This window comes from Apteryx mantelli, chromosome 16 (assembly GCF_036417845.1).
Source record: "Apteryx mantelli isolate bAptMan1 chromosome 16, bAptMan1.hap1, whole genome shotgun sequence".
Lineage (NCBI taxonomy): Eukaryota > Metazoa > Chordata > Aves > Apterygiformes > Apterygidae > Apteryx > Apteryx mantelli.
In genome coordinates, this window is record NC_089993.1 from 16,184,244 (window position 1) to 16,209,798 (window position 25,555).

Here is a 25,555-nt window from a genome sequence, read left to right on the forward strand (position 1 = left end):
CAATATTCTATGTCAAAAACAAAGCAAAAAGAAGAAATCTGAAGTGTAAAGAGAAAGCAACTGGCAATATCTCAACTTCTGAGTCCCCTTTCCTTTAGAAAATAAATCTCATATTTGTGTGCAGACAGAATCAACAAATTCAATTGCTCCTTACCAAAAAAAGGTCCACATTAACACCCCTGAAGCAGAACAACTCATTTGAAAGAAAGCATTTTTAGTGTGTGTAAGCATCTTGACAATACCAAAGACAAATAATTGATATGTCTCTTAAAACAACTGCAAAGTTATCAATTAATCCAATCAAGCCATAATTTGAAGAGGAAAAATAATGACATAACTATCTTAGATTCCAGTCAATAGACTTTTGTGGTTTTAATAAAAAAGGTTCTTTTCCTCCCAAAGCTATCAATATGGCATCACAACAAATAATCTTTCAAGTTCAATTTCTTCTTTAAAGATATATTTAGGAGTTCAAGAAGACAAAATTAATTTTGGAAAAATCTAACCACTTGGCTGCCATTTTAACATGCCAATCTTCTTCCCCATCCCCACCCCTGCGCTAATAGCAAGCGCAGAACAGACAACCGAAACGCGGGAAGTGCACACATTGCAGAATTCAATTTAACCTTGCAAGTGAAAGGCTTTAGAGACCTCAGGGAGAGGGGATGTTATACATAGCAGTATCAAACTTGTTGATAATGAGATTTGGAAGTTAAGATGAAAATAGTCAGGGATTTTTTAATCTTCACCCAGAAGTCAGGTTATGGCATATTGCATCACATGACATGATTTTTGAGAGACATGATTTTTGGTGAAACAAAAGCAATTTTCTAGAGTTCAATAAGAAAGTGCTGGAGCACATGCAAAAGTTATTTACACAGCAAGGCCAGAGAGCTTTGCCTTTCCAAAAGAGATCCAGCTTCACACAAACCGCCGTTGTAGACTTCCAGGCTCCTCTTCTCCGGGTGCAATTCGGGAGAGCAGCTGAGCCAGTCTAAATGCCTGTTGTCGCTGAAGGGACAATCACTGGTTTTGCTTGGTTCATTTTCTGCCACTAAAGGTCTGATTCAGCTTGCTGAAATTACCCCTTTCAGCAAGAAGCTGTTAACGGGCTCAGCTGTCTTTTCATCAAAACATATCCTCGAGCTCTCATTGAGCTTACAGTGCTACAGTCTGAGAGTCAGGTAACACCAGCCACATGGGTAAAACGAAAGGAGGCTCGAGTGCGAGACGCATGAACTGTCAGGCTGGCTCTCAGAGGCGGTGAGAAATCCAGGCTGTGTTTTAAGAGATCCACCATCACATCATCGTTTCAATTTTTGAGTGGATGAACGCCACCTCTCAACAATTTCTTTTAGCACTGTCAAGACTAGACTTCATTAAGAGTCAAAACTAACCTAAGCTTCAAACAGAGAAAAGGTGCATTACCTCAAAGAAAAGTACATACGCAGCAAGGGAAACAGAGAGTTAACTAGGAGAACAGAATAAGTTATCATGAGCTCCTACTAATGACAAGTACATCCACATACAAGCTCAATTTGTACTGCTGCTAACCCACAGAGACGTCCTTTAATTGCTCTGCTGTTTCACACTACAGCACAAGGCTGACCTATTGGTATGACTGGAGCAAAACACGCTTTGCTCTCCAGCCTCTTCATCTGCCATTCTTTGATTTTTTTGCACAAAAGCTAATCGTAGCATAGATAATGAAAAATATATTATCAGTTCTAGAACTCTTACTTATGCTTGGCGTTGACAAAACAATCAAAAGTATAGTTTGTCACATCCTGGGCTTTGGGTTGACTCTCTCCAGAGTTAAAACCAAAAAAAAGAGTCTTTTTAGTATTACAATACAGATCAATTCGTCCTTGCAGCATGCATGTAGCATGCATTGCTATGCATTACCCCAAAAGAGAAAAAGGAAGAGACATCACGTTTCAACTGTGTTATGACACAGAAGAACTCTAATTAGGATTAAAATGCAACAGCTCATAAGGCAACAATAATCAACTTAATAGCTTTGCAAATATGCTCTGTTTCTTGCATTGTCTATCAAGTGTTCTGTATCCTATATTTTTCCAATATAGGAAAACAAACAGTTCCTAAGGTTTTTCCTTTTGGAGATTATCAAGGGAGCACGACAAACTTATTACACTTACTAAGCCATAGACCTAGTATCTTTGAAGTGCTTTCAAACCATTGGTTGGTAGGATGCACGTAAAACTGTTACTTAAAAAAACTGAGGAAAATCCTTGGTCTTTAGTGACAGAGAACTCCTACAATAGCAGCATCATTCTTCAAGTTACGCAGCACTGTCCAGAACTATTCTCCAATCCCATCTCTTCTAATTGTGACCAGGACTCATCACAATTCTGTTTTTTTAATTTAGGGAGGAAGAGAAAGGCGCACCCACCACTATTTTGAAGAGAGCAATCCTTAAGCAGCTAGGGATTCATTCACAATCCATTTGAAATTCTAAACCAAATTACAGCCTTGTACTATTGAAGACTCAATGACGACTTATGAGGACAACAGGTTTTTTTCTTAACTTTTCAGAAAAATGAACAGAGGTTATAGATCAAACACAAAAAGTTTTAAACATTTAAAGCAGATGTTTTAGCTATCTACCGCCAATAGAACATAAGTAGTAAAACTGAAAGGAATCACAAAGGATTTTCAAAAATGGCTGTTGCTGCTCAAATGCTAGCAGATATCAGCATGTCTTTACAATGAAAGAAGCAAATTTTTTCCCCTCAATCTGCAATTTAATTTAGTGCACCTAATTCCATGTTCATGATGATTTTGAAAGAAAATTCTTTTACTGTATAATTTTGTACCTATTGCCCTTAAGATCTCAAACACAAAATGTAAACACAATTAATAATGCAATATTTTATTTTACTGCAGCAGAAGCAAAAACTGTTTTAAATCTTCTACTCCATCATGAACTTAGTTAATTTGAGGGGAAAAAAACAGCAAAAGGAAAAATAATGTGATGAAATGCATAAAATAAGTTATTTTAGGGAGTCATAACTAGGGTAGTTTTTCCTAGAGTTTCCATTTGTCACCTCAGGAGACAGAACAATCTTTGTGACAACCCAGAGATGTAGCAGAGAGGGCAACAGGATTAACTATTTGCTAGGAAAAAAATGAGGCTTCACAAAAAAAAAAATAATAATAATAATCTAAACAACAGAATTGAAGCAGAACACAAATTATTTATGCTATTCACATGGGTACCCTAAAAAAGCACATTTTCAGACATTTGGATAATTGTAAGAAGTTTTAAGCAAAAAATAATAATAATAATAATACCTGAAAGCCTCAGACAAATACAAAGATATGCTAGCTGGAAGCAAACTCTAACTAGACAGACGTAACTTTCAATGGGATATCATTGCACAGAGGATCATTAGCATTCCTGAAGGAGATTCCAGGCCTACTGCCGGGATTATCTGAGGTTAGGAAAGTGTCCTGACAGCCAAAATGAAAGTAATAAATGAAACTTCCAAATGATCAGTCGCAAGCCTCTCTTGCTAGACTTCATGTCAATGGAAGAAACTAGTTCAGAGACCTGCTCCTCACTAACCGGAGAACCAGTAGGGATTACTGGTTACAATGGAAGGATCTCGCCTAGAGAACTTAACTCTTTAACATTCAAATTAGGCAAGAATGTTCATGCAAACAGATTGTGCAAGAAAGACTCAGAAAATGTTTTTGAACCTCTGCTGGTTCCATCCTGCAGTGGCATTTTTAAGACATTTGAAGACATTTTACTCTGTCCTGTCATAAAAAAAAAAGAATCAGAGCACTGAATGATGATCGTTCCATTGATCTGATACTGAAAAGATTTTTTTTATTTCAGCATTGAGTAGTGTATATGGAAACTACTGCTCTGACAGCAACTGAAACTGTCAAAGCCTGATTGCATTTTAGGGCACTTGTCCTAATTGGTTTAAAGAATCCTAGGAAATATCCATAAATCATATCAGCCCTAAAAAACACAAGACATAAGATTCCTTTCAAAAAACAAAAAACCAAAGCACATACCTTTCTGGCACAACCTTTACCATCCATAATTTGTACAGATAACCAGGGCTACTATCTGATAGCAAGGGGAGTAAAATACTGTAACTAGGATTGGGTACTGGCAAAGTACGTATATTTGATATATATTTGACCATTTTATAGATTTCACAAAACTGATGATCTTGTTTTTTGATACTTGTCTGAGATAATCCTTCAAGGATATCAACTTATTGAAGTTCTTGTATTCTTTTCAATGTCTTTTTTGCTAGATTCCTATCAGCTGAAAAATATCAGCCAGCAGTAGCATAAAATCCCTAATCTTGAGCAAGAGGAAATACTATTAATGATTGTCTGCAAGTCCTTGCAAGAATCTAGATCATATTTTCAGCTGCTTTTTATATAAAGTGATTTATATAAAGTGATCCTATATGTTATTCTTATTCAGATTTGATTACAATCACATACCTCTTCACTTTCACAGCAGGAATGGCCACTTCAAACTGCAACTTTAAACTACAATAAAAGTTATTTGTAACTGGATTTTTTTAACATATATATTATTTTATATGTGTGTGTATATATATTATTTATATATATAAATCCAGTTATAAATAACTTATGTATATATATCATCCAATAACTTCAGTCACAGGCAAATTTATGACAACAGTTCTAGAAAGAATGAAAAGCATACCACTTAGATGTTCAACTGGAATGCTAGGTTCTTCCTTTTAGACAGAAAACTGGGGTTTAAGCCTGTTGTTTCCATTAATTAAAAACTATCTCAACTCAAGCAAAGATTATTTCAAAGCTTTTCACCACAGACGTCTCACCTCTGGCAGAAGCAGAAATTGAAACATGCTGGTTTCAGCAAATGGGGGAGGTTAAAAAACATTACAGAAGTGCAGAAAACACATGGCCCAAAACCACTTATCTTTATCACAGAAACCAATAGTGGAACAAATAAAGTCGAAAATGGTTAAGGAAAGTGCTTGCATGGTCAGTAGCAATATATTGCTACAAGATATTGGTATTAAGAGAGCACAAAGAGGTGTCAACTATAACTGAGGCTCCATTAGTGGTGGATACATCACATGCATATGTACTTCAGGATAAGAACAGATTTCTGCTATCAAACCAGAGTCAAGAAAGGCCTAAATTTTACAGAGTCTAAGGCACAGAGAGCCTGAGTAATCTGAGTATGGGAACCCAAAAAACCCTACAATTCAACTCCAATATAACAAAATCCAACCTCGCATTCATGTAAAGAACATTTGAAGTTACTAACCACAAGAATCATACCCCCAAATCTTTGGTTTCTTATCTTATAGCAAAGCAGTCAAATACCACTACATAGCACTATATTTACGAGTGCCAGACTAGTAAGTTAATTCTGAGACATGAGTTTAAATTCTCCACCATCACTGTGGCTTTTTGCTTGGTCTTAGACTCATGTTCAGGTATCGCATCACTTCCCAACTCTTCCCACTGAGCTCACTTACCATGCAGAGCCTGCTGCTCAGGTACCGATTTTAACAAATTCGCGAGCATATGAGCTTTACTCTCTGTAACCCCCTACCATCTGTCTCATGCCTCCCACTTAATGAAGCACAGTTCTCACTCAGCTGTCCACAAGCCAGCAAGTGAGCTTAACTTCAGGAAAATGAATTACACACGTCCCCAGACACATGTAAATAAAACGAAGAAATTTCAGATTTACAGTGCTGCCTTCAAACCCTCTCCCCCAGCTCAGGGAGGATTAAAAAGGACTTCAAAGAAGCTCGAGTTCCAATTAAAACACTACGACCACCCCAGGGACACAAGAATATTCCTCTGATTAGTGAGATGCGCTCTTTGAACTGTTTAGCTAAAAAAGCTTTCAGAACTTTAAACAAATGGAGTAATATACTCTCATACTTTTTTTTTTTTTTGAAAGTTTCTAAAAATTTAATATTCAAAGTGAAGGACAAATAACATTTCTGATGGAAAGTTTTATGGAAGCCTATTAACACATCAGCTCCAGGCATCCACTAACAACCAGAAACGTACCCAGGCCTGAACGTAGTGGTCCCACCACAAAGCAGATGGATCACAGCATTAGACCAGAAGGGCAGAACCCCAAGAGTCTCCCTGTTGTTACAGGGGTGCTGACACCCCAACAGTACAGCCAAGCAGAGATGGTACAAATTTTCAATGCAGTTTATAAATCAAACTCTCAAAACTACTCTCACTAGAGGACACTTCATTTTGAAATTCTGCTTTCTTTCCTCAACATCCAAATCTCCCAAGCTGCCCATAGGAAGAACCTCAAATCCAAGTCCTTTGACATACAGCACCAATGAAGCAGTTGCCCTCAGCCTTGGCAATATGCACTGATCTAAATAAAATCTCTTCCTATGCTCCCCACCAAAAAAAAAAAAAAAAAAAAACAACAACACAGACTCTCATCCCCCAAAATAGAGTTGGATTACATACTCAAAGTTTTAACACTAAGAAGAATGATGGACATATTTTCCCATACAGGGAAAATAACTGAGTCTTAGAGCATGCCAAAGCAGTCAGTGCTAAGTGGATATAATAAAACTGCCAGTGAAAGCCAAACCCCAATCACCATCATCCATAAATAATGAATAATTCATGTCAGAAGGAAATAGAAGCAGACTTAAAGACTCGTTCATAGAAAGTGCAACTGCTGGAGTGTAATCGCATTAAAGATGTAAACAGTGGCATTTCAGCAATTACTGTTCTCCTTTTGCCAGCTCACTCTCTGACAAACCAGTACATCAGCTCAGCTGCCTGCATCAAGCACAAGGTTCAGAGCAGCCAAAAGCAATTATGATTTCCCTGTGTCTTTGCCACAGGCTTCTGTGACTGGGATTAAGATAAGGACTGGATTGGTGTCGCAAGCACTTTGACACCATCTTGGCTTACTGCTATAATAAAGTTTGTCTCTTTCAATGCCTGAAGCTACTAGGGGAGGCACTAATAAATTTAAACAATCTACACTTTCTAACATTTGAAATGTATTCACAGAAGAAAAAGAGAGCTACCTAGTCTCTTGATAACGAGAAACAAGCTAACATCATTGCTTGACACCATTTTCCACCCTCTCTTGCACACACATTTACCTTCCAGAGCTTATTTCCGCATGCTGTGCATCGCAGCATAGAGGTCTACCCGCAACCAATTACTCTGTCTTTGGTGAAAGGACATTGCGGAACCACCCAAACAACAGTGTTTAAAAAATCCCTTCTGGGATTCTTCTCAATGTCTATCCCACTGGAGATCTTCCCCTACTAGCCCTCTCCAAGATTACGCAGCTTCCTGATCCTGCTCATGGCTGGGGTGATTGCAGGTTTATACAACAGCCTGAGACAAGGTGCATCCAATACTCCCAACTCCTCAGATTCCACTCGAGCTTGGCTGGAGAGCTACTGCAAAGCATTTATAATGCATCTCTGAATGGGAGTCCTAATTACACAATATATATAATGTAAATCCAATGCTGAAGGTGTCTACTTTGCACAAGAGATGCAGTGAACAAATACAAACAAAAACAACCACGAGATAATTTTAAATCACTGGGGCACAGCTACTTCAACTAGCTTCTTTCTTCACAGCTTGTATGAATTCTCAAGTTTTGCTGTTACTTCATGGAGAAAAACTTTAACTGACTTCAACAATTCTGGTTTATAACCTGAGCCTTTGCCTGAGCCTTTGCCAGCTAAAAACATTCTCCAATCTCAGCAAAATCCTCCTTTGCTGAATCATTGCTTCCCTCACAAAACTCCCCACTTCAGGAGCATCTCAAAAAGTGATAGAACTACACATTTCTTTTAGAACTTGATACCTCCACAGTGTTTTCATACGCAATCTTTGCAAAGTCAGGATTAAAAAGAAAACACAAAGGCATATGGAAAGCAAGTCCCCCCAGCTCAAAAGTAACTTTGGAAATGCAAATGCTTAAAGAACACTTGGCTACATGCAGAACTTTTACTCTTTGCAGAGTGAGGTATCAAGTCCAGGATTTCTGAGCTCCAGCAACACCTTTTTCCTACCAGACTTGTAGTTTTTGACAGAAAAAAAATCTGCACACAGCCTAAGACAGTGAGAGAAGACACTTAAAATTTTTATAACTAATGCTTATCCAGTACAGAGGGCTCTTTCTAGGCCTAAGTAAGAGGATAAAGGACACCGACCAACAAGATGCCACATCTTTTTAAGGTCAGCCTTGTAAGGAGATGATCTTTTCAACCAACGGGAGAAACACAGAGAAAGGTTCAGCAGTATGAGCCTCCATGTGAAACCAACACCGCTCTGCCCAGGCATCCGGTTCCCCTCCACACCTACCCTGAAAGGCCAAAGTCAGACAAGCAGATGTGTTCTCCACCAGCCCTCCCTTTCTCATTCAGCACTGTAGGCAAAATCCTGGGGGAGCAGGCACAACCACTGTAGTGAGAGATTCAAATATTCCCTACAAAGATATTTTCTGCAAAGAAAATTTTGTGTTTCAAACCCAGGGAAGTACATCAACAATCACAATTCCCATGTGCACAGAGCCTGTGTAAAACTATTTTTATCAGGTTTAAAATAATTGCTCAAACGTACGGTTTCTCAGAAAGGAGAAACAAGAGCTCCCAATCGATTTTGTATCAGGGCTACTTCAGAAAAGAAGGGGAGAACATAACAGTTGAAACAAATGGTGCCCTCCAAGATCCACCCTTCAGAGAGCACAGAGGCTTTGAATATGTGAAACCAGCTCAACTGTGTAGTTAGTCTCCAAAAGGCCATCAATTACCTAAATTGGCTGTGTGGCAGACAGGAATAAAAATGAGACTGGGTCAAACCAGCTCTGGAAATAGTTGGGGAGGGGGAAAGGGTATATTTCAAAAGAGGATGAGTTTTTAGTCTCTCCTTCTCTCCTCCTCCCCTACTCCCCTGCAGTCGTCATGGCCCAAAGAGACAGCAGAAGAGGATTTCATTAATAAATTTATTTCAACTTTCTTTTCAATGGTGCTAAAAATGTATGCAAATCCATTCATAATTAGGTTTAAAAATTCCATTTCATGGGATAATCAGACTTCAAAAAACTCAATTTTAGTTTTAATCAGATTTTAACAAGGATATTAAGTCCATTTCGTTCAGAAGAGGGAGAAACAGCGAATTTAACACAAAATGTATTCAAGCTTAGCCCTGGAGATAATTAAATAAAATTAATTTGGCAAGGGTTGTCTGTAAATGGAAACGCTCCAGACAGCGGAGCACGTTTCTGAAGGAAACAAAAGCAGCTCATTACTGTACAAACAGCTACAAAGTTCATTGTTCAGGCAGAAGGAAACCGCAGCTCTTCCACAACAGCAAGACAACCTGGGCCTCAAGGTACCTCCAACAAACGCAGCAGTGTGCGGAGGAGAAGAGAGTAGTTATTCCCTTCTGGTTCCAGCAAAGTCCCTTTAACTCTCCTAGCCCAAAAGGACAGAAAACGCAGGGGACATGTACAGATCTAACGATTCCAAATCGACAAGTCCAGAAAAGGTTTAGAAACAATCTAGCAAGGGACAACTCAGAGCTATGAAAACCCACATGTATTTGAGGGGGTTAGCAAGATTCTTGTCACTCCGTGAAAATCCATGCAGTGAATTGGTCCTCATACCATAGATCTGAATCCCAACTTAATACTAGAAGCAGCCCTTTCTCCCTAACGATAGCCATGGACAGAAATGAGTTTTAAAACTTTGGTAACTGCCTTGTGGCCCTTCAGAATCGAAATGTCCAAATAATTTGTAGTGGGAAGAAGGAAGAGAGTTACCTGAAACAAGTTAGTACATAATCTTTAACAAGTTTCTATTCGCTATCCCTTGTTCACTAGCCCTATTCCATTACCTTGTCCTTATTTTTCCCTTATTGCCCCCCATCTTCATGTCTCCTTCATACTGCTCCTTCCTTCTGGAAAAGTGCCCATTTTCAATCCACCAAGCACCACCTCGCTTCCTCTTGACCTCATTTCTCTTATCGATTCATCCCCATCTTGCTTGTCACTAATAATCTCTTCTAGCTCCCTCACCTTATCCTCTCTCCCTCACATTTTGTTTGTATAAGCTCTTTAGCACAGGGAATTTCTCTTATGCTTTCTTGTGAATCATCACAAATGCACGGGGTTACACAAATACCGAAAATATACCTTAAGAAAAATATTAACACTGTGTAGTTAAATGCTCAGAAATCAGGCACATACACAGTTAAGATTGCAAATGACCTTAGCTTTGCCTCCCTATAGCTTGCACAGTCAGGTCCTTCAACCTTATACAGGACTTAGAAGATGTATACTGTTAAGCATTTGCTTAACTATCTCTAAAATGGAGTATTTCCTCACATAGATCATAAAAGGCATAGCATTAGAAATGTACACATGATATCTTAAACACACCACCATCTTAAAATCTTAATCTTTTAATGCTGTGCACTACCAGATATGTCTGACACTAAGTGCCAGCATCATCACATGGTACTAGAGACTGTCCATGAAAGTCACTTATGTCAAATACTTAAACAACACATGATTATAAAACAGAATGGTTGACTCTAAAGCAAAGATAGGGGTTTAACTGGTATCCTCCAAACTCCACTCACACAGACGCACCACGGCTGAAGAGAACAGTACAGGATACAGGAAACAGTAAAATATCTTAGAAATAAAGCTACTGTTTTAAATATTTAACAACAGCCAAAAAGACTGCTGTTGAGAAATAGCAGAGCAGCCATCATAAGCTATATTGGCAGGAATACACATTATTTTCCAAGACCTGTGTCTACCCAATTGGAAGAAAAAGCAAATTTAGAGCACTTTTCCACTCTTCCTCTCTACCAGCCTTCCAAATATATCCATTATTAAAAAGTGCCAACTGCATTTCCCTATGCCAGCTACTTGCAGCCAGGCAAGTTGATAGGTGTTCTGTCACCTTGACAAATGGACCAGCTATCCAGAAGGCAGAAGATGTCTTTGCCAGAGTGACACTGGAAACCATCAGACCTAAATGAAAGGCTTGTCACAAAATGGGCTTGATGCCATGAACCCTGGCTGCTAAGTTTTCAGAAAACCACCTGAAACCACAAAGCTTTAACTCTGGGAATATAAAGAGCACAAAGACAGAAGTGCTATTTTCAAACATACTAGCAAAACTGAGTGAAAAAATTCATAACTACATTAAAGCATCATCTTCCAAACTGAGCCAATAACAGAGCTGTGAAGCAAAGCTGAAAATTGTCCAGGCCAACTGACTGATGAATAGCTGACTTCTCTAACTGAGGAAATTGATATTGAACACATTCACAGTCAAAGACAGCAACCCTGATATCCCCATACATGCCCTCCTAAAAAAAACTGAGCAGGATATCAAGCCCTTACTGAACAACTTGTTGTATACTACAGAAAGAACAATTGCTTCATTAAAGCAGAATATATTTAACTTGGCCACAGGATATAACTCAGGAAAATCCAGTATTTCATATTTGTTCCTACCCAATAGATAGAGCTTCCCTTCATACTCTTCCAGAGAGCTCAGCCTACTATTTGTATCAGAATATCTCTGCAACAGAGTTTAAACAAGTAACTAGAATTCAAAAGCAATTCCAGCAAGAATAACCTACGCTAGAAAGTGATTCTTGTAATAGTTGCCCATTACCCTCCCAAAGAGGCATAGGAAGTCTGCTGACAAGAGAGTTAAGAATAACACAGAGAAAAAGACTGGGTAAAGATGGAGCCAAAAAGGGGAGAAGAGATGCTCAAGATCAGTAAAGACACTTCTAAGAAGGCTAAAACTGCACCTACACTGGAAGATCAGAGCTCTGACAGATCCTCTTTTGCTTTATAGCAAGAGGCAGTAAAAGGTGAGAGATGTTTCAATGCACAGAGGTTTCGAATGCGCTGTTCCAAAGTGGATGGTCCTCTTGCAAGAATGCCATTCTCAACGGACATGACTGTTATAAGAAATACTTCACTGCCAAGAGATGACCAGAATATGCACAGAACATTTTAGCGCCTCAGCAGCCACAGGAGGGAAAAAAAACAAAAAAAAAAACCCACAACAAACAACAAAAAAAAACCAGCACACACACCACACTAGAACTTGCAAAGAAAGTTTAATCAGTTTGCTCCCTGCATTATAGGCCAGTGGCAGGGATGGAGGGAAGGCTCCATATATTTCCACCTCTCTCAGCTGACTTGGCTACAACAAGCAGTGGGCAGCTTTCGTTTTCCTCCCGTTGAGAAGGCCTGGCTCCATTTTCTACATGCTTTTAAGCACCCTAAGTCCACAAAAAGCCTCATTTGAAAACAGCAGCGCTGAAGACTTGATTTCAGCTGCCCAAGTCAGCCCTTAAAAAATTACTTCCAGAAACTATTTCAAGTTTTTATTGAACACAGATCTACTGGGGCCCTATCACCTCCCATCTTTGCTTTCAAAATATAAATCTTTCCAGTTTTCACAGGTCCCGTTCTCTGGATGGCCTAGCTCAGGGTCTGGGCTCATTCAGGCAGCTCACTTCAGGCTGCTCTTTCCAGCCTATGATTCTTCCTCATCGGTTCCGGGAGAACAGACACACAAGCCCACAAAGCCGCATAACGCACTTAACAGCAGAGTACACAGGCACCAAAAAACACTGGGTGGAGCAGCCACACAGAAAAATCAGATCACAAGGTTAAGACAAAATACGCGTTTTTGATTTTGACTCCTCAAACAAATCCACAAGAGAAAAAGGCATCATTTACAGGAACGGTAGCAATTTAAGAATCGCATTTCTATCTGTGCAAGGGTTTACACCTTTGTTACTTATTGTTTCAAGTAAGATAGATTATAACTGAAGGAGTTATAACTCATAACTTATAACAAAGTAAAACATTCTTCTATTTATTCCATGCACCTAATGTACAATGTCTTTCATTTGCAAGAGTTTTCACAAAAAAAAAAAAAAAAAGGCAGGGGGCCAAGTAAGATGGGTTATACAGTCAAGCATAATCAATCTGATGAGAGTTAACAAACTTTCATACTGAAAGTCTTCTTCGTGTCTTGCAAGTTATTCTGAATCCTCTTATCTAGACCAGAATTCGATTGTCTCTGACACTGGATCAGATATGGATTAGTAAGTAATCTGATCCAACATGGCAATTTGTGTGCTGTAATTTATTTTAAAATAACAAAACACTTGTGTAAACACAACTAGTTTGAGGGAACCTTGAGGCACAAACCACTTTGATCTTCCACTGCACTAATATTTCAGGTTCGCTAAGCTCCTTTAACAAATGTTTGAATATATCATGCTGTATTTTTGCTACTGGAAGCCACATTAATTTTTTTCTCTCCAAACAACGATGCATATGCAAATATTTATCTACAAGCATATTCCTTTAATAACACAGCTTGTGAAGAAAGCAAATACAGCCCAGGTAAAGAGATGCTTTGATCAAAAACATTCACTGGCAAAGAGGTCCCAAGGGAGGAAAGATTTTAGCTTAAGGACAGGGCTTATATAATAGTATTACATGGCATTTAAGCTAGCTTGTCAGAGCTAGGAGCATTTTAAAGATGCTGAAAAACCAAACAGTTTAAATATTCATACATTTTCAATCTTCTGCCTCCCCATTCTGATGTTGCTGTGCTAGCTACCATATAAGTACAATTAAAACAGAAAATTAAAACTTTTCTGGCTGATCCAGTAGAGAACTCCCACCTGCACTGATGACAAGACAAAAGCAAATGATAGAAATAGGGTCTTTAGAAGTATGAATCTTTGCTCTAGGCACTGACGACGTTAAGTACTAACCAGCAATAATTATTTTTAATATGCCATCAAGATAACCTGCATCAACTAGGCTCGGAAAAGCTTGTCAAATGATGCAGATCATAGTTGGGTCTTATCTACGCTTGCAGTTAAACTGTTTTTAATAGTTCGCCTCATATTTTCCAGTAAAGTGTATATTTCTCAACACGAGCAAAGCTTAGCTGTTCTCACAGTTCAGGTTCCTGTCCACATCAGTGCCGCTTGTTGTGCAGGAAGAGCGTCACAGCAGAAAGATAGACATGGCCTAATTCTATTATTAAAACATCCTCTCTCCCAACTGCAGCTTCCCATGCTCCAGTATTAAAGAATGCCTGCAATTCCAAACTAAAAATTACTGCTCCATCCTTCACATTCCTGAGCCCATTCCCTTCCCTACTCATTGTACATATGTAGTCATATAAATGTAGGACTGAAAAGAATATCTAGCTTAAGTCATGTCTAGCCCCTTGCAGTTATGAACTCCAGTGATCTCTTTCCTAACCTTATGGAGCTTCCTCTTCGAAGCAGTAGTTTTTATACTTTTGACCCCACTGGAAGCTTCATTCAAAACTTAGTCTTTCTACAGGTTTAGTACCTCCTTCTAGCTGTATTCATGGCAAGGTTAGAGCCAGTTGATCTAAATGCCAATGTTAGCCTTTAGTATAGTTTTTTTTTTCCGCCCTGGTATTGATCCCCCTTTCCTTCCCCTCCCCTCCACCATTTCTATTTCTAGGCAGAAATTATATCACCTGCCAGCTTCACTAGAAGAACAGGCCAGTCCTCCTAGCCACCACTGGTTTAAGAGGCTCTCCAACTCCTACCAGCAACCCTTTTCTGCATTTAATTTCAACTAATCTTTCTCCACCGCTAGAGACAAGAATCCCAAGAAGTGTCTCCCAGGCCACCGACAGAGGCACTTGCACATTTTCTTCTCTGCAGAAGCTTTTCTCCTGGTACATCCCATGTGCGAGAATTAATAGCCAGCCTGCCATAAACAAGTAGCACAGTTCTTGTCCTTCTAGTGATTTCCACTGGATGTGCTACATTTTAAAGTTTGTATTCGGCTCCCAAGTACAGGCAGCCTTGTGTTTTGTATCACTGAATTTTGTCCCACTTTATTCCAATCCTTAGGGTCATTCAGTTCTGCATATCCAGCTTTCATGCATTTATGAGTCCCCTGAACTCAGCATCATTAGTCAAGTTTTTAATCAGCACACACCAACTTTTTGCACCAAAATTACTACTGAAAATATTAAATAAAGTATATTCTAGGGCTAATCTTTGAGGAATTCTATTTATCCTCCCATTTCCTTTTCAACATTACTAAAACTATCCTTGCTTAAACAACTCCTTATGCACCTTATGATTCTTCTATAATTTCCATCTTCTCCCACCTGGTTTATACTTTCCCAAGTAGTTAGTTCTCTTGATCAAATGTTTTACTGATGTTCAGTTAAATAAGATCTATTGTGTTTTCTTTGATAAGAGAACCAATTTTCTAGGCAAAGAAAGCTGTTATGTTAGTTTGGCGCAATCCATCTTGGTACTCCATGATCTAATGATAAAGGTGCATCTTTGCTCTGTGTTCAAAGGCCATGCCCACTAGTACAAGGGAACAGCAAAATATTAGAGTATGAATACTTAATGAGGAGTTTTGTTTTGATTTTATTTAGAAAAGGTCTGTGTATTTTTGCCTTTTGAAAAAGGCATTGCTATCCTGTAAAAAGAGCTTCAATATGCATTTACAGGATCCATTTTTATGTTTTTGTTAAAGTCTCCCAGCAAAAATAAGACTTTGAGGATAGATTAGGTCTAACACTCTGCACATCTACGGGAGAGGGAAGGCACAGCACGTTGACAGCCCCAGCAGAGAACTGAAAAACTGAAGGATGCTATAATGGAAACAGAAAGTTAAAATTAAAAATGAGCTAGAGATTGTAATGGTTATAGGGTGTGTAGAAACGACAAAACAGGAGGCTGAATAAAAATCAAGCATGAGCATTTGAGCCCTCTGACAGTAGCAAACCATCCCCTTACTGATTAGTCTTTGCTATCTAAATGATAATTTCACTTTAAGGCAAGCAGGACTGCTTAATATAAATAAAGTGGCTCTTTATAAAAGTGTCTGTGCTTTGGAAAAGCTTCTCCTTCGCAGAAGAATGAACATCTAAAGTTCAAGCTATTTACATATAATGAGGGTCACTGCATGCTGGGAAGAAGCTACTTTTACCCAACAGTTTTGCAACAGCATCTCTAACACTATTTGCAAGAAACATAGCAGCAACACAGAATGAAGCGCCTGATTGGTGTGTCCCTGGTGGCAAATGGAGTACCTGCTATGCAGAAGAAAACACCAGCACACATTTCTAAAAGTATTCCTGTCTTAAATTTATTGGTTTGGGAAATGCGGCCCTAGTCAAGCTGGAGCAATGCTGTATATTCTGATAAAAAGAGTTAAAGGAAAGAGAAGCAATACTCGCTCGTAAACAAAGGATCCGTTGTCATCCTCACTTCTGAAATAAAGTTCTCATCCCCCGGTAAGAATCCCCCATCTCTTCTACAACTTCATTATTCTCCAGACAGTTCCTGGAGGCCAACCAAACTGTTCTTTGACAAACAAGACGGACAGCACTACTGTTCAAAACTACTGGTCAGTAGTTTTCGCTGGTTCCAGAATGCTAGGTCTGCGCTCCCAGAAAGAGAGTTTCTGCAACTGTTCCCAGGACTTTGAAATGCAAAGCAAGGACGGACACACATTTCTGATGCGAGCTGATTACTTCTTCCTCCAGTTCTCTGATTACATACTATAGCCTCAGTCTGCCTAGTTGCTAGGTGCTCATCCATTATGTTTTTACACACTTCCTATCTTTTCTTTGGACTCAAGACATATGTATTCAAATACATATGTATTGATGTATTCAAATGGAAATAAAGGCATTAATGGCAAAGGCAAAAGGTCACTAACATTTTTGAACAGCAAAGAGAAATACAGTGTTTTTGGAGAAAATTAATAATATTGGCTAGGAAAATGGTACAGCAGGAAACTTTGCCCAGCATTTCAATAATGTACTGGCAGAAACAGATCTATTATATTTAATATTAAGTCTAAGAGGCAGCACATCTGGCTGCCATATTAAAATTAAGTGGATCAACACCCTGAAAATTGCAGAAGACTAAACTCCATGCTAAAGCACAGATCTGACATTGGGCCTCCAAACATTAAGTTTAAATAAACCAATCCCTTCCAATACCTAAAGAGGCCTCAAGTCTCCCAAAATAGCAATCTGAATCCTCTAAAACCTGGAGCTTCAGGTTTTGAACTGATAAAGGAACCGCTCCTCCCACCATACACAAAAAGCATTCTATTAGGGAGAGCTAAACCCTAAGGCACTGTGGAAAGTGAAGAATAATGTAATTTCTAACACAAGACAACAAGATAACTGAAAGCAGAAGAGCTTCGAGCCATACTCCAGCATAAGCTGCATGTCACATTCAATGGGTGACAACCTACTCCAAGAATTCCCCATGTAAAGAATGGTGGCTTCAGCAGACAAAAAAAAATTACAAAACCAATCAGAATTAGTTTTCTGTTGAAACTTCCATTTCAGTTTCTAGAGACAATGGTCCTCCTTGGAACTATTCAGACACTTCTCCCTCAAGATTTTAAATGCTTTCACAGCAATGTTTTAGTCTTTTACACACACAATCTTTAAAAAAAAAAAAAAAAAAAAAAAAAAAACACCACACACAACACCACCACCACCACGCACAGAACATGTAACCCTTCTTTCTAAATAAAGAAAATGATCACCCCCACCATCCCTTCCAGCCCTGGCTGCTCATTCCCACTTCCTTTACCTTGCTTGGAACTAGCATAAGCATTTATGCAAGCACATAGTAAACGTGACCAGGGAACTGATCTGGCTGAAAATTGATCTGTTTTCCATTCTAGAAAACTTTTTGCCATGCAGGACCACCTCTTCCAGCTGCAGTGCTCACAGAACTAAAGCACAAAATAGCAGATAGGACCAGAACATTTTCCCGCAGCAGGCAGTTGAGTCAGGAGCCCGCAGGCAGGCTGAAATCACAGCTAGAATGGCAGAAGTGCTGCAAGTTGAGACTAACTTGTCCTGCAAGAGCAATATGTAAGAGAAATTCTCACGACATTCATCCCCGTGCAGACGTCAGCAGAAATCCTTGTTTTGAGAGATTTTGCAGAATATTAATGTGCTGCATAAGCTGGCCCTCTTCACAGAGTGAATTTTTTCCAATATTTATCAAACCTTCACCTTCATTAGGAGATAAATTTTTTGATGACAAAATAAAGCTTTTGAATAATAACTGTAAAATATAGTATTATGTCCATACAGGAGAGCAGCATATGATCCTTTCATGAGGGTCAGCTAAGACCTCACAAGTGTGAAGGAAAAATTCTCTAACAAGTACAACTTTTTTTGCCTCCCCCCCAACCCTTTTTTAATTAAAGTATTTCCCTATATAGTGTTCATCATCTTTTTTGGTGCCCAGGGAATTCCCACTGTAATGAGACAGCTTGTTTTACATAGGGAATCTTGTCAACAGCCGTCGTGCAATTTTCAATATGTTCACAGATCATAAATTACAATTATTTACATAACTTAGATGCACAAAATGAAGTTTCTATATCCTCATACCATGTTAATTTTCTTCTCCAATTAGAGATCTAGCTCTGAAGTAGGGATTCACCAGCTTAGACACCCCCCCCCCCAAAAAAAATTTTTAAACAAAAAATTAGCATTTAAGTTCAGATCAGCTGTCCACTCACAGAGAGCAGCCAGGATCAAAAGCTCATAACAATCAGATTCATTTCCTGATTGGTGATAAAAAAAAAAAAAAAAAAAAAAAAAAAGAGGGCTACAATAGACTACTCCAATAAAGATATTTGCTCAGGTATGGAGTGATTGTGCCAGAAAGATGGCATTACTAGAACTGGCAGTGCTAACCTTCCGTCTTGTCCTGATTGGTTACAATTAATTAAGTATCCAGAAATGCATATGAGCAATTCAAATTATTTCAGCATGCACCACTTTGTATCTGTCAACAGATTTTATTTATTTCTTTATTTTTTTTTTTAAACCAGCAGTCACTTATTCATAACGGACATTCAGAGAAAGGTAAATTACTACCTTGTGAGAAAGGAGAAGATTGAGCTTCATTCACTACTGGAAAGACATTCAATGCCTTGGATAGAAGAGAGTGCAGAGTAACTAAGCATAGATAATCAAGATTCAAAGAGGAAAGTAGAGAACTCCAATATTCTCCCTTCTTTTCTATTCACCGAAAAAAAAAGAACACTAATCCACCACTAAATGCAGAATCAAGAAATTTGATTCCCTATTCCCTCCCTCTCTCCTCCCTCCCCCCCAGCTCCAAAAGCAGAATCTGCACAGAAGGACTTCTCGTACGGAGCATAGCACCTGTGTAATTACAAATTACAACTGTGCTAACCACTGTACTAAATAGAGATGCTTGCCACTTAATTAGACCCTTTCTTAGAGAGGAAATGCATGCACATTCACACTATCTCCTCTTTTTAATTGGTCTCAGGCATTGCAGGAAGCTAGCCCAAGATTTGTCAGTCAGCCAGCCCACAGATGTTTCCGAAAGAAAACCAGGTCAGCATTAACAGGTTCACTTCTTTGGCTCTAGGCGACAGGTCAGCAGATCAGCGTCTGCCGTCTGCAGTTGGCAGGTTCCACTAAGTGAAAATGGTCCTTAAGCATTGGCCTGAATTCCTGTCAAATCTGCACTTCTCTTTACTGGCCTTGACAGCGAGCACACAAAACAACTATATCAGCTTAATGCAATAGTACCACTGAAGCTAAGTAAATTTACCCTTGCAAACCGAAGGACAACTACAGGTAGTCTCCAAAACTAGGTTTCATTAAACCTAAGAGTCGCTCCAGATTTGTCTTGTACTGTAAGCATCAGAGGACTAAGACTTGCCTTCCAGTATAACTCAATTAGACACAGCTCAAGAAAGCTCAGACCATGATTGGAGCTGCTGAGCAAAGCAGAAGAGTCTGAGCACCCTGCTTCCCCTTCTGATATGTCAGCCTCACCTCCAATTTCCATATTGTATCCCACAACCCTTCAGAAAAGGACAGCTGATCTCTCCATTGCTTTCTTGCCATTCCTTGGCCATAGGAAAAAAGAAAATGATTTTGAAGAGTAATGTGAAAAAATCCTTTGTCCTTATCTTCCACGCACACACCCCTGAGCCGATAGTATTATTTGCAACAGTAAATGGTGCCCAAAAAGGGTAAGACCTATACAGCTATACCTCTGAGACTACTTAAACAGAAGGCCATTATCAATATATTTGATCCCCTTCCTATCCCTGATTACACTCTAACATCAAAATCCTTCAGTGATACAGAGGAATTCTGCTGTATATACACATAGATCTTTGAGCTCAGCAGGCAAAAATGTGAAAAAATCTGAAAGTCCATACTTCTAATTAAAAAAAACAACAACAAAAAAACCACACACATCACACAGAACATTATTATCTATTTTCTCTTCAAAAAATATGCTTGGACTAAAACTCTCTGAAGCTCTGTTGCTTGTGACCCACCTCAGTCAGCCTTCAGAATTTTGCATAACTTTTCAACATAACTTCAGCCTTTCAATACTTGCTATCTTCTGCCACTACAGATAAATAAAAAGAAAATTTAGCATTAACTCCTGTCAGTTGCTATCAGTAACTATTAGTATCTGACTTGAAACCTGCCCGATCTTTAAAACATACCTGAAGCATATCTTTTTGCAACATCCAGCACCCCAGGGTATACCTGTTTAAGGAGAGCACCACCATCTGGCTGACTCAGAAGATGACAAAGGCAGTATGAGCCACAGAAAAGAAGCAACAAAAAAGGCTTTTTTAGATGAAAAGCTCATGGAACAAGAACCTCTATTTTGTATTTGAGTATCTTCTACAAGCTGCAGAAGGGGAAGAAAATCAGAATCGATAACAATGCTGCTCTCAAGGATGTAATTGTAAGGCTTGGGTTGGGGAGAGAAGAATCAGACTTTGAACAACTCCTTGTAAAAGAGAATGAATGAATGAATGGGTGATGGAAATACGAAGTTTACAGAGCTGGTTGGAAAAATCACTGTATTCTATGTCATTAGAGAATCATGCAAATCTTCATACTGCATTACTACCATAAGTAGAAAGAAACGTTACTGGACAAGGAGACACAGCGACTGCATGCATGCAGCATTCAACAGATCTTAAAAGATTTGACAGCAACAACGAACAATTTTCATTAGACTAGCTGATTCTCCTTAAGGTGCTCAGTTGATGGTTTTACAGCAGGCTGAGCCTGCTGGACTAGAGCTCAAATCGGTTTTCTCTGGCAGCAGGAGAAAGGATGCCATCTCGTGGATGGTTTTGCACATTGCCATCAAAATGAACTATCTGCCTCTTGTCACACACCTAGACATCCCACAACCTTTCAAAAACATTTTTCTGTTAAAACATACATTGCAAATGGCAGGCAAGAAACTACCTGGAAACCATCCCTGAACTGACAGCGCAACTCTGAAAAAACAACCAAGTCTGTCAAGGTTTGTCCTGTTCTTGACTGAAGATGGTCAAGAACTCAATTACATAAATACCGTATTTTGTAGAAATACAAACTAGGTCAGTGCATCCTGGAGAGACTGAGTACAAGAAGCTTATTTCCTCAATGTAACTCTTTCCTATTAAAAAAAACCCTACAATAGCCACACAAGAATATCATTCTGAGAGTAAATTCAGAAGTAAGAAAGACTTTCTACTCACAAAATGAGAATTTCAAAAGTTTGGTGTGCTTTTTCCCTTCTACAGATGAAACCAAATCCCACAGCAGTGACTATCAAGTCAAAATGACAGATGACCAAAAAAAAAAAAAATATATCCCTAGCAGCATAATGCTAACAGATACAAAGAGCTCCAAAACATACAAGAGCTCCAACTAGCCAAAATTACATCCAAGATAAAACATAGAGCCAACTGCATCAGAAAATAGGCAGTAGGAAGATCAAGATATCAAGAGGACACATAACCAAACACAAGACAGATCAAATATATTCATGATACATCTACGAGAACCATACATAACTATGGTGTGTATTGTTTTATTATCAGGGTATTGTGCAAGTGTATCATATAGCATTTGTATAAGGCAGGCATAATTCCAAGGGCAAACTCTGGAAAGAACACTGCACAACAGCACCAGAAACACGCCAACGTGTGCTAGAGGTTTAAAAAAAGAAAAAAAAAAGTTGTCTTTGTTTTCCTAGTTTATGGGAGCAAGATGAGGAAAAACCCAAGAATTTAAGTGGAAGAAACTGAGCCGCTAACTGGTTGATAAGTAAGAGAGTCCAAAACTGGCAAACATAAGATCAGTCTTTGAGTAAACTGTTAATGACCGCTTCCCCCCACTAAGGTGCAGCATTATAAAACATTTAGCTCTTTAAGTTTCCAAAAAGAGTCCAGTACTAAAACATTAACACTCCTAAAAGCTGCACCCTCCTTTCCAAGTGTTTTTACATAAAATTACATTCAAAATTACACTCAAAAGCCTGATCATAAGCCAACTGACAAAAAGCCTGCTGAGACCAGGCAATCAGTGAACAGAAGTCGTCGAGGGCAGACAGAAGAGAAGCCCTGTGGAAGTGCTGCAGGAAACAAAAATCATCCTCTCAAAAATCCACAGGCTGTACGTTCTTCCCCTACATTCTGTGTACCAGTGAAGAAAGTAATAAGAAAAGATGAGAAGTCATAATGCATTCCCTTTTTCCTTGCTTATCTAGTTATTAGCAAACAGCATACTGCTCTGGCTCTTTGGGGCAACCATCCAACTTGTTCCTATTTTCTTCTACTCTGAGAAAGGCAATTAACTCCCCTCAAGCTGTCACCAACGGCATGCTCCAGGAACCTGACCGGGACAATGATCTCTCTTTATACTCATCTTCTACGTATTCCTGACTAAAAGCGAACATGCTGCAAGAAGTCTGAACAAAAAAATAAAAAAAGAAAGGGGGGTGGAGAGGGAGAGAGATCACCCAGTTCCATTTGGTGCAATTGCATGCAAAAGGTGATTTTTCTCAAGAGCATTTCCCTTTTCTGTATGAGAAGACACCATTAATAGCACTAAACAATATGGCCCAATCAAAAACTGAACACTTTACAGCGAATATTCCAATTTTAAATGAAGGAGTTATTAGACTTCAACAGGCAGAGTCACTCGGTTCCATTTCTCTCCCACTGTGAAATTACCTCATTAAACCTTTAACAGTTTGAGGTAAGTAAAAAGCTTTTACTCCAGTGCCTGATGGGACAAGTTTTATGAAAAGGATTTCTACTATTTCTGTCCATTCCCTGCTATAGGAGAGTTAGCACAACTCCAAGTTCATCTAAATGCATGTATTCCAAACAGAAGATGGAGCCTCAAGCATACTATCTACTTGCATGCCTCTAGAAACAAGTTTATTATCCCTATTAAACAGAAAACACTGAGAAAATTAAGGGGCTTTCCCCTGTTGAATGCAAATGTCTAGTACATAAAGCAGCAACGTCCCCAAACCAGAAGCACCTATCCAAACACTGTCTCCAAAAAGATCCCAGCAGTGCGCAGACATAACTCCTTTTCTGTCGCTGGGCGCAAGTCGTCAAAGGAACAAAGAAACAACTGGAAAAACTAGGTTCTGCAGTTCATGTTGCAGCACGGGCCTTGATCCAATATTAAAGGTGATCTGTACAATGATGTTCACAGTGTAGATATTTAGAGAAAATAAATCAGTGCTGAAGTGAGACACACAAAAGCATCCTACCTATTCAGAACCTTCTGCAGTAGAACAAAAATGATCAGGAGGAGATACACCACTTCCAGCCCTTCATTACACCGTGTACATACCAGAGACCTTAAAAAATATCTGGCTCCAGATGTCAGAAAGAGTTGTTACATAGCAGTGCACAAAGGCTAGTTGGTTTTACAACTTCTTCCTTCTTCTTTATAAGGAACCAAGAAATTTATTCCATTTCTACCATTAGATAAAGTAAAGACCAGTTGTTAATTCAGTTAAGTGCTTTGGAAAAGTCACAACAACATGATCTGGCAGTTTATTTCAATACCAGATTTCAAAGAAATTGCACTTACAATAAGTTAACACAGGTAACGTTCTTTTCTCTGGACACATCCTAAAATTCTCAAAGCTTACTGATTATACTAGCAGAATCTCTACCTACACATGAATGTAACTATAGGCAAGAATTTCAAAGAATTCAAAAGTGAACCCAGCCTTCAGAGACATTGGTCAAGTTGACTTAGTGAAAAACGTTTGTCAGTTCCCAAAGATACTTTATAATAGTATGCATCTTTTGGCTCTCTTCATATATAATAAAAAGTACCGGAAGAGCTTCCGCAGGAAGATGAGATAGCAAGAGCAGCATGACCAACAAGCTTCAGGTATCGGGGTGACTAAGAGGAAAAGACAGCGGTGTAAAAGTTTTAGAGTAAAAGAGTAAAAGCTCTGAGCACATACCTGATATTTAAGCCAGTGCTCTGGTCCAGTTTCTCCCAGCTTTTTAATTTTCCCAGAAGCTTCTAAGGTGGAGATTAAAAGAAGAGTTAGATACAAAGTACTGTTCTAACAGCTCCTTTCCTGCATAGTTTTATTGTCCATTCAAACTCAGCATCTTTCCTTTTTCTCCTGTGGATTTCATTATCTTCTTATCTAGCATTTCTGTGGCGTCATTCTCCAGCTCTCACAAACAATATTTTCACAGTCACTATAGCTCTGTGACATATGGAACCCACTTTAGTGCTACGCATTATCCAGCCCTGAGAGCTACCACCACTGTACTAGACCTTGGCAGACTAGACTCTTGGTGGGGGGACACTTGTATTTCCAACACAAGTTCTATAGCAGCTCAATATGGGGGCAACTGCCCTCTTCCAGTTCTTCTTACAGCTTCTTTAGTTTCAGTCAATGCCAAATCAGATTATCCAAAACTGATCGGCCATCATTACAGTTCTACAAACGAGCAAGTTTATGCATTTAGGTTAATCTATTGAAAACTCAGTGCATGCTTGCTACAGGGTGGGATGGAAGCAAGACAATTATATTTATTAAAGACCACATTCGGACCCTGCTAGCTTGAGCAGCAATTCAAGCATATATCCTAAGGTCTTACCATATACCTGTTCAACAACACCATGTCTGGGAAGAGCTTAATGTTTTTTTTTTAAAAAAAAAAAAAAAAAAAGCATTTCTAGCAGAAGTAAGGTGAAAGAGACAGGAAGGAAAAGATGACACCACGATGGGATTGTTCATTATAGTAAGCGTTCATTTTGGCTGAATAGTAGATATCCTTCTGTGCTTTTATCCTCCGTTGCCGTAATTCCCCTCATGTTGACATTTAAGTTTAGGAAATGCCTGGTTCAAACCCCCTTAATTACAGCAGATAGCTCAACTAACACAAAACAGAAACAGGCTAAAAGACAGGACAAGCAACAAAGCAAACCCCTATTTACTCATCAACCAAATGTTCCTAGCTCCTCACCTCATTCTCCAATTCCAGGGTCACTAGCTGTGCTTGCACTTTCTCATAGCGTTCCAGCTTCCTCTGCAGACCTTCCACCTCCTCTTTAAGCAATCCATTGTTTTCTTTCATTTCCCT

At 39.0% G+C, this 25,555-nt stretch overlaps 1 protein-coding gene across 1 annotated transcript in view; it reads right to left on the reverse strand.

Annotated features, from left to right (window-relative positions):
- MAD1L1 (mitotic arrest deficient 1 like 1) overlaps positions 1-25,555 on the reverse strand; it is a 383,289-nt gene that overhangs the window by 347,807 nt on the left and 9,927 nt on the right. Inside the window, exons 8-9 of the mRNA XM_067306376.1 lie at positions 25,439-25,553; positions 24,418-24,479 (exon numbers count right to left, since the gene is read on the reverse strand). Of these exons, the coding sequence (XP_067162477.1) occupies positions 24,418-24,479; positions 25,439-25,553 (177 nt within the window). The remainder of the gene's footprint in view (positions 1-24,417; positions 24,480-25,438; positions 25,554-25,555) is intronic.